The 10,349-nt window shown below is 24.2% G+C and overlaps 1 protein-coding gene across 5 annotated transcripts; it reads left to right on the forward strand.

The window, feature by feature from the left end:
• The first annotated feature begins 3,360 nt into the window (after positions 1–3,360).
• Positions 3,361–10,055, forward strand: LOC126901693 (protein inturned). Of its 5 annotated transcripts, none has more exons than XM_050678361.1 (19): positions 3,361–3,578; positions 3,932–4,166; positions 4,223–4,409; positions 4,479–4,564; positions 4,625–4,899; positions 4,969–5,058; positions 5,548–5,625; positions 5,694–5,856; positions 5,920–5,964; positions 6,570–6,629; positions 6,693–6,961; positions 7,211–7,312; positions 7,425–7,489; positions 7,588–7,668; positions 7,841–8,010; positions 8,066–8,127; positions 8,187–8,373; positions 8,447–8,544; positions 9,072–10,055. In XM_050678361.1, the coding sequence occupies exons 1-19, from the start codon at positions 3,472–3,474 to the stop codon at positions 9,181–9,183; spliced, it is 2,472 nt and encodes an 823-aa protein (XP_050534318.1). In that variant the 5' UTR covers positions 3,361–3,471; the 3' UTR covers positions 9,184–10,055. The 5 variants fall into 5 exon arrangements, with proteins under 5 accessions (XP_050534318.1, XP_050534322.1, XP_050534317.1 ...); XM_050678360.1 differs by having other exon boundaries at positions 3,362–3,578; positions 3,923–4,166; XM_050678362.1 differs by having other exon boundaries at positions 3,384–3,600; positions 3,923–4,166.
• Positions 10,056–10,349: the final 294 nt, after the last annotated feature.

Raw genomic sequence — 10,349 nt, forward strand, 5'->3', positions numbered from 1 at the left:
ATCTAAGGTTTCAATACAAAAAAATATTATTTTTATTTGTTCATTTTTGAAAAAGTTATGGCAGTTTTAAGTACAAAAAACATCCCGATAAAATGTAATTTTTATCGCAAACATTACATTTTTTTTTAAATTTTCGACAGCCATTTGCACATAGAAGATAAGATGTCGGGACAAATTTTTTTTTTTCATTTGATAGTATATAACATAACCTTTGATTTGATATATGTTTAAAGGACGCAGTATTTCCGGAACATTTTCAAAAGTTCAGTTGAAAAAGATCTATGTTTTTTACAATATTTTAAGTTTTGAACGCCCCCTATATAAGGGGAAATTGTCCAATTTTAATAAAAAGTATGTCAAATGAAAGATGTACTTATAATGTATTTAGAAAAAAAAAATTTGTGCTGATATATACATTTTTCAAAAAGTTATAGCATTTTTAAGTTGAAAATTTAAAATCGAAAATCGAAAATTTTAACACAAAAATAGTGTTTTTTTAACTACGGCAGCCGTTTAAATGTAGAAAAAAAAGTGTCGGGACAAATTTTTTTTTTTCATTTTGTAGTACATAAAATAAGCTTTAATTTGATATATGTTTAAAGGACGCAGTCTTTCCGGAACATTTTCAAAAATTAAGTTGAAAAAGTTAATTTTGGTAAAAAAGTTGCTATTTTAAATCTCCCCCAATGAGCAGGTCAAGTGTTAGATTTTCAAAAAAATGATATAAAATGAAAGGGAAATATCTAAGGTTTAAGTATAAAAAAAATTATGTTGATTTTTTGATTTTTCAAAAAGTTATGGAAGTTTTAAGAAAAAAAAGTGAAAAAATTTCGAAAATTAACGATTTTTAAATTTGTTATTTTTTTGCATATTTCCCCCATTTGCGGGGAACGAGGGAATTTTTTTCAAGTTTTAAGGGTAATGTCTCCAACTAGATACGATTTGTGATCTTTTGACGTATTTTTGAAAGAAATCGGTCCAGTGAGAGCTGAGAAAAAGTGGCAACAGACATAAAAAAAAAAATAAATAAAAAAAAATAAAAAAACACATCATAGTAAAATTAATAACTTCTCCGCTTCGCATCGAAGCTAAAATCTGTAATTATTATTTATAAATGTTATATTTTTAGCTTTTATTTAATTTTATTGAAGAATTAAATAATCACCTACTTAAATATTTTTAAAACTTATGGTTCATTAGTATTGATAATGTTGCTAGGTTATAAATATTTATAATAGTTAAAACTTAGACTATTGTTATAGGTTTTAAAAGTATATATATAAATTATATCTATTATACTATATAACACTTGTAATCAGGCTTGTAGCCAGAAAATGTTTATTGGAGGGGCCAACAATTTTGGGCCCTTGTATCATTTTCCATAATTTGTTTCCCATGAAAAGCTTTTGGGGGGGAGCTCCCTTCACTCCTCCTTAGACAGTATCCCATACTATGAATCTTACAAGTTCAAGAATTTACCATTGGTTGGTTAAAAACAAATTGTTTTCGTATAAAGTATACTAATTATTACAGTATTATAAAAAATGGATAGTACCTATAATTAAAAAAAAAAAAATACTTTCATCTTAATTATCGGGATGAATTTTTCATATTGTGAACATAAACTGATTTAATTTTTCAACTTTTAAGCTATTAAGAAAAAATAATTTATACCTAAATACTAATAACAAATAAGTTATAAATAATTTTTAAATAATTTTTAAAATAAATATAAATTATAAACAATGTAAAATTTATTTTATTTAAAATTAAAAACAATTCCTGCCTTTTTTTTAGTCATATTTTTATTACTATTATTTAGAGCACGCAAATAACAAATTAACAAAAACAAATAAATTACCTATTGTAACTACTAAATTATAATTGTAACTACTAAATTATAAAAAAAGAAACAGATTAAAGATAAGATATATCGAACAAATTTTCATGGAGTATTTCTCTGTCGAATTTTGTAATCAACTAGATTCTAATCATTGCAGATACTTGGTAGTTTGTTATCATTTGTTGGACCAGAGTTAAAAAAATTTACCTACAACCACATTTGGAGAAACTGCTATTCCATTTATTATTACGTCTAGAACGTTATCTTTTTCAAATAACGTTTTCTATGAATATTAAAATGAAAATACAACCATAAGAATAACTGTATTATCCAATAGTTATCATAAATTAATAATAATTTCAATGTATATAAGGCCTAGTACGTTTTTGATAATTCGTAAAAATAATTGAATTTTAAATTTTGGCCCTGGGTCCCATTAAATCTAAGGGGATTTAATGGGACTATGTCTACGTGCCTGTGTTATAGTCTTGTAGACGCGTAAATAAAACGTTTGAACGTTCGAGATGTTCAGACTCTGAAGAAACGAGAATATCGTCTAAATAAGATTCAAAAAAATCTAAGTCACTTACGATTTTATTGATAGGACGCTGAAAAGTTATGCAGCGTTGCGTAGGCCAAATGGCATTGCTAAAAATCCATATAATCCGAATGGCGTAATTACTGCTGTTTTTGAAATGTCATTAGGCTCAACCGGAATATGAAAATATGCACTTTTTAAATAAATAGTGGAGAAAATTATTTTTTCATCGAGTCTTTATGTAATATTTTGGACATGCGGTATTTCGATCTGGAACACAGTTACGTTATTTAAACGACGGTAAAAATCGCATGATCTCCAGTCGCCACTTTTTTTCTTAATTAAATGTAAGGGCTCGCAAAGGGCCTTTTGACGACCTACACATGACTTGCTCTATCATAAATTTTAACTCATTTTTCACGACCGCTAAACGATCTGTAAGGAGTCTTATAAGATGTGAATAAAGAGGAGGACCGTTGGTTTGTATGTGATGAGTATTATTGATGTTATAATTTGGTTTAAAAAAATGTTGATTGATAATAATCGGAAATGTTTTTTGAAGATTAAAAATTTAGTGTCTTCATTAATTGCTGAAATTTTCGATAAAGATGTAGTGGTTGATTTCCTATTAGCGAAAAGTTTAGTTTTCTTGTCTACTAAGCGTTTGTTTTTATTGACGACTCTAGTAAAACATTTTTGATCATCGGTCAAAATGCCTCAAAAACCGTAGTAGCACTCTGGGGAAGTTGCCCCAGGTAGCTTTTTATATTGACACATCACTGGTTTCTTGTAAAAGATAAATGTGAATTATTATTTCTGGATCATTGACCTTAAATAATAAAGCGTATAATCTCTCTCTATATATACTATTTTATCATACACTATAATATCCGATTGTTAACAAACCTATTGCTCAAGGTCATTAGATAAAAGCTTTGCCTATTGCTATCATGAATTTATCAGAAATATATATCATATCACGAGCAATAATATAAATATACATGATAATGTGAATTGTAGCTCTTAACTGTGTGTACGACTATTGAAATCTCTAAATTATTTATACACTTTGTTTAATATTTCAAAAAATATGACTGATGAAAGAAGTACTCCTAAATCATACGAAATGTATTTAGAGGATAATGACAGTACATCGTCCATTTCTTCCTGTGATTGTAGTGATATTAATTCTCATAAGTAAGACGATCCAGTGTAAAATGTAGGATTATGTACTGTATTTTAAAATAATTCATTTATTTTTTATAAATTTATTCGTAACTTTTTTCTTTAAAAAAAAATTTTAAATGTAAAAATAATTATTATACTAAAGACTGTTTCCTTTAAATTTAAAATTTAGTTTAAGTTATTAATATATACTTAACATAATTATTATATTCTTGTATTGAATGTAAATTAATTTTATGACACCTTGTCTTTAAATAAATTGAGGTATTTCGTTTTATTTCTCCATTTAAAATTTTTTATTTTTTATAGAAAAAATGCAGTCTATTATTTATTATGTTTCTTGCTTATATTTTAAGTTCTAATAGTGACTGGATGTCTGAAGTTAATTTCAAAGGAGAATTATTTTATATTAAAAGTTCTCCTCGAAAAATTCACAATTTCAGTAAACGAGATATGGGTTCACCAAACTATCAGGAAAAAAGGAAAACTGCTACTAGTAAGTTTGTGAAGTTATTAAAACGAAAAAATAGAAGAAGAGATAGAAGTGATACTTGTAAACAAGGTGGAAATACAAATAAAGTTACCTTTTTGGATACTCAAGTATAATTCATTATTTTAAAAATTTACTTAAATAAAAAAAGAAAATGATTGTTTAGGAGTTTGAAATTAAAGAAGTTACTATTGTTGTAAATGATGACAATTGTAGCAATTTTGGAAGGAGAGCAACATTATCTGAGAAATTATTAGGTTTTTCTACATCAGTGTTTGAAGATAAATCTCGTGTGATGGTTACTTCAATTATTCCTGATACTTTTATTGACAGTCAAAAAATAATAAAAATAGGTAATGATAATTTTGTATATTTTTGTACCACGTTCGTTGAATTTTACTAGAAAAATTTCTAATTTAAAGGAGATTGGCTCAAAATGATAAATGGAGAAATTATAACAGCGAATACATTAAAAGAAATTTTATCAAAAATTAATCCACCTACTACAGTAAACATTTACTATTAAGAAGTAATTTTAAATTATTTAATCAATTTACCATTATTTTAGGTTACTGTAGTTGTTCAAAGATTAGCAGCTAGTTTGGTTGAAATAGATAGATATGTTAGTGGTCAGTTATCTTCTTATTATTCATCCAATACTACTCATGACATTTTGATATCTGAACTACTTAAGTATCCTATAGGAATTATGTTCCTAATGGATAATATACCTGAAGCTATTTATATTTATCCTAAAAAGTCTTCAATATTTTATCAAATCAGAGGAGCTTTTCAAACTATAATTAACATTACTCCTAAAATAGTTAAAGATCAAGTTTCAAGGTAATTCATTGATACAAAATTGAGTAATTTTATTCATAAAATTGATAGCTATATTTAATTTATGTATAGTACTTCCATGCTGTATGATGATCAACTTGTACATTCATTGTTTTGGTTAGAAGACCTAGGTACCCTAATATTCATTGTGCCGGATTCTAAGTAAAAACTCTTTTTTTGTGTCATATATTTAATCGAAAGTAGAAAAATAATATAGTTACATTCTCTAGTTCCATGTAAAAATATCAAACTTAATATATCTATACATAAAAAATTTGAATGCAAAAATATCCAAAAATAGTTTTATTTATTTACTTGTTTATTAATAATATACAGTGATAATTTATAAAAATTATGTATTAATATCACAGTAATAAATATTATAATAAAGGAAATGTCTTATAAAAACATTTTTTGGAAAAAAGTAAAAAAAAAATTTATAATTTTTAAATCTAAACATTAAAACTTTACTTAATTATTGAAATTTTAGTATCAATTTTCCAAGTTTTAGGTTATAATGTTTCACTAGTATAAATTAAAACATCAATGGAAATTTTTTATAATTTTTTGAATCAAAATTCTAGTTAGGCATCTTGTTGTATATTTAATATTTTGTAACATGGTATAAAAATAAGGTTTCATATTTACTAGGTTGAATATAAATCATGCCAAGTGGATAATGGCTAATGTTGTAAAATATTTATGTTTTTGCTATAAAAATTTAAACAAGTAAATATAATATATAATATAAGTAAATATAATAGTTTATGTCATTAATCAAATTCAATTGTTTACAGCTGTTTTTCAAAATCAGAAAATTCTTCTTCATTAGATAGGTACTTTTCAATTATGTTTTCAGAATTGTTTTGTATTAATATTTTTCAAGACATTATAAAATTAAAAAAAATAGAACAGATTTTTTCAGCCTCTAAATCTGTTCCTTTAGCAAGAAGTGTACAAGTATGATTAAAACAAATTATGTTTAATTATTTTATTATAATTGTTTTTGATTTTTGTTATAAGATGGAGTTGGACGACATATTAAATGAATTTGAAGCAAACTATATAGTAAGATAGTTTTCATATTTTTAACAAAAAGTATGATCATTAATTAGAAAAAGAAATTAACCCAATGATTTTTTTTCCCTTGAAAGATCATTTTAAGAAAAACTTCAGGGAAAATCATTTTCTTTTATTTATTAAATATATTTTTACTCCATGAATAAATTATCACAAGTATCATTCTATATTTAACTACATTCCATGACCCAAATTTTGAGCTGTGTAACAATATTGATTTTATTAGGTAGCTATAAAGTCTACTACATAATTTTCAAGATACTTCAAATTATATTTTGTTTAGAGGGTTTAATTTTAGCTGTGTAAAATTTAAAAAGAATTAATATTCTTATAGTTTTATTTTTTATTTTATTAATAATTTAGTTATAAATATTTAATTATAAATAAAAAAGTAGTTTTTTAAAAGGTACCTTTCGGTTTATTTTATATAATAAAGTACGATTTTATTTTTGCTACTTTATTAGTGCACCTGAATCAAATACATGATTTATAGCAAGTTTTAAGAAAATATTTAACTAATTTATTTTGTAATATAATAATATATAACATTAAATTTTTAATATTGTAAATTGTATATTTTTGATTTGTATTAGTATGAAGATATGAAACAACAAAGGCCTTATAACATCATTGGAACTTCTATTTATTACAAGGTGCTATTTATAATATTCTAAAATTTTTAATTTTTGACTAAAATTAATTGATATATTTCATAGGAATATTTGCTGGCCTCACATTTAAATTATAATGATCATTTAGATGTTTACACTTTTTGTCAACAAAATGGTCTTTTTCATATTTTACATACAGAATATTTAGAACGTTTAATTATATTTCAACAAGTCTATCCGTCATCAAGTAGAAATAACTATTCTTCTATCGAATCAGTTTATATATTGCCAAAAGCTGTATGGTATTTGTTATTAGTTGGTCGGGGAAAAAATTTGATGGCAACTCTTTTAGAAGTTGGACCTCACTGTTCAAAGTACACATAATTCATTTTATTTAATTTTAATAACTTAACTATTGACCAAATAGTATGTTAACAGTAAAGTTGAAAAAAAAAATAAACATTATGTACTATTAACTTAGAAATAGTTTGATATTACAATGTAAATAAATTTTACAGCTTTCTAAAATTTACAATACTGTATTTCAATTCATTATGTACAATTCATATTTAAAAATATATATATCTATTTTTTTACAAATTAGTTTTAATGTATTTTTTCAGATCTGAAGTTTGTAATGGTCCTGATGTAAATTATGTCGAGGAAGCTGAAGATACGCTTGAAAATATTTTGAATATGAATATTGATGAAGTAGTGAACAAATGGTATGGTTGCTAACATAACTCATCATTGTTTTTGTGTGCAATATATTATAGACTTATTGTTAATAAATATGTTTAACTATCCTAAATATTTTAAATAAAATTCTTATTTTAGGATTAATGGTAATTTATTTGAAATAAATCAAGAAAGTATAAAAAATCAATCAAGTATTAATACAAGTAAAATTTAAAATGATAATTAAATTTTAAAATTATTTTCTTAAAATTGAATGCAATAAAATATAAATATTATTTATTAACTTAAAAATTTAATTTAGGAGATTCACCGGTCAAAAAACCAGAAATAATTTCAATATTGAAACATAAAAATGAAACTTCATCTCCAATATTGTATTTTGGTATTTTATTTTATACTGTTTCAAAAATAAATATATCTTGGTAATAATTATACAGTTTTTAACTATTATTAATATAGTTGGTGATTCTTATTTTAATGTGTGGTGTAGCCTTTAGTGTTTTTGCTACTTTGATATGTTTGAAATTCTTATTTATTTTTATAATTTCTCACAGACTCAAAACAATGTGATTCATTATCAGAAACAAGCTTAACAAGTAGTGGTGCTCAAAGTACAGAGGATGGTATGTATGTTCAAGGTCCTGTATTAGGAAGGCGAGCTGAAAGAATGATGAAAGCATCTTCTCTTGATTGGTCTGACAACTCTGATGATTGTACAATTTCGGTAATAAATGAATATTTAATTTCTTTTTTTATATCTAAATAACAATAAATTTTAGGAAAGTTCAAGATCAATAGATAATTCTGATAGCAATAAGAGTATAGCTGTACTACCCAATAAGTATGTAATTATTTTTACTTAAAAAATTAAAATTTTTTATAATATAATCATGTTTGTAGGTTTAATATAAACAAATTAAACATGTTGTTTTACTTCATTGACTTAAATTGTGAAACTGGAATTATGTTATGTTCCCCAACTATGTTTAATAATGATCTTATGGGTAAAAATATGATAGAAATGATTGAATACAATTTCAATAAGACAGTTGACATAATACATGAATCATTCAATGAATCAATACAAGTATGAGTTAATAATTATTTTATTGTGTCCTTGAAAATAATGGATTTTTATTTAAATTTATAATTTTTTAAAGGATGATAATGAAATAGATGAAGTTAATGTGTTATTTAAAATACCTTCCAATATTGATTCTCCAAAAAAATCGACTGCTATTTCATTTTGTGTAACTGGGTAAGTTTTCTGAAATTTAACTATTTGGTTAAGTTTTTAAGAAAAAATATCTGAAAAAGATATCAAAGCAGTATAATTTATTTGTAAAACACTTGTAAAATATAATTTCTTAATATAATAAACTTAGTACATATTTTAAAATAAATTAATTTTATTGGGTGGTTTGATTGCGTTGTGCTCTGGGCTGTGAAGTTTTTTCGTCCTTTCTCGTACAAATTACAGCTTTTAGACAGGATGTTAAGCACAATTAAATTTAAACAAATATCTAAAATTATGTTTTTTTGGTATTGTAATTCATATGATTTTCAAACAATTAGTTTTGTTTACTATGTATTTTGTCTTAAGCCTGTTTTTGAATGTCAAAATATGTCATCAAAATGACATATAGTATCCAATTAGTGAAATATATTTCAATTTTGTTATTTTTATATACTTGAGTTTATATTTGGCCATTTTAAAAAACCATCATATTAATTTGTTGTTTCAATGTTGAATGTAATTTTACTAAAATTGTTTAAATTTATTAGGAAACTACTTAAAATACCTGCAAGGCGTGAAATTTATATATGTTATGAAGATGGAGTACCTCAAAATATGGTTGAAATTGGATTCAAGTTAGGGATATGTGCTGTTGGATAGTTGATTATGTTTGATAAAAAAATTATTTTAAGTTTGGTTCTAATTAATTTAAATTATTTAAATTAAATGATGAAGTCAAATGGGTTTTAAGATTATCTAGTAATATTCAATTAACCAGTTAAGACAATATCTGCCTTAAATTTTTAGTACAGGTATAAATAAATTTGTACTCATCATTTTGGTTATAATGAATGAAACGTTGAATGATATTATAAACAGTAGGGTGACCATATGTTACATTGGTAGGTTTTTTTTTTTGAATAATATTTATTATTATGTATTCTGAATTGTAACCCTCTAGAATTGTTGGAATCCCCAAAAAAAATAATTGTGCAAAAATTAGTGATGATTGTCAAACTTTCAAAAGTTTTTTTTGATTCCGTTGAAGTGAAGTCTTCAATATTTTTTTTTTATATTCATAAATTCCATTTAAACCTAAAACTACACATTTGTGCGTACTTGGAGCTTCTTCGTGATTATTAAATGAATTTACCATTTTAATTTTAGTATTTTCAGACAAATCATCATCAAAAAATGCCAATGCTGCTATTTCGGATACTGAATACCATAAGTGACCAGACAAGTCTTTTAAAACTACTTTAGAAATATCTATATCTATTGTTTCATCTTCAATCATACTTTTTATAAATTGTAAATCTAAATTTGATGTTAATGAAGTATTAGGTAGACTAAAACATTGTTTAATATATACACTTATTTAAAAAATTACATAACAAACGAATATCGTTAAATACTTGGATAATACAAATTGATTTATAAACAAAAATATTTTTAAACAATAAAGGGTCTTTGCCATCCAACAAGTATGATGAATAGACCCAGGAAGTCTAAAATAAATCGCATTCAGAGGTGTATCCCCAAAAAATATTATGACCAATTATAAAAGTTTATTATTGTCATCTCGAGGTTGGTATTAGATCAAAACTAAATTTCAAAATATCATCGTTTATTATTTTTAATTATTCTAAAACAATAATATATTCCATTCCACTTAAATAATTTTACCAATATTTTGGAATTTATTGAATATAAGAACATCTGGAGTAGATGATGAATTAAATTTAATTTCATAAATTTTTTTTAATATAATTTCAAAAATGTGATATCTACATGGAAAATACAAAATATTACACCCCAACATTTGC

This window comes from Daktulosphaira vitifoliae, unplaced genomic scaffold, assembly GCF_025091365.1.
Source record: "Daktulosphaira vitifoliae isolate Bord-2020 unplaced genomic scaffold, ASM2509136v1 Scaffold_3, whole genome shotgun sequence".
NCBI lineage: Eukaryota > Metazoa > Arthropoda > Insecta > Hemiptera > Phylloxeridae > Daktulosphaira > Daktulosphaira vitifoliae.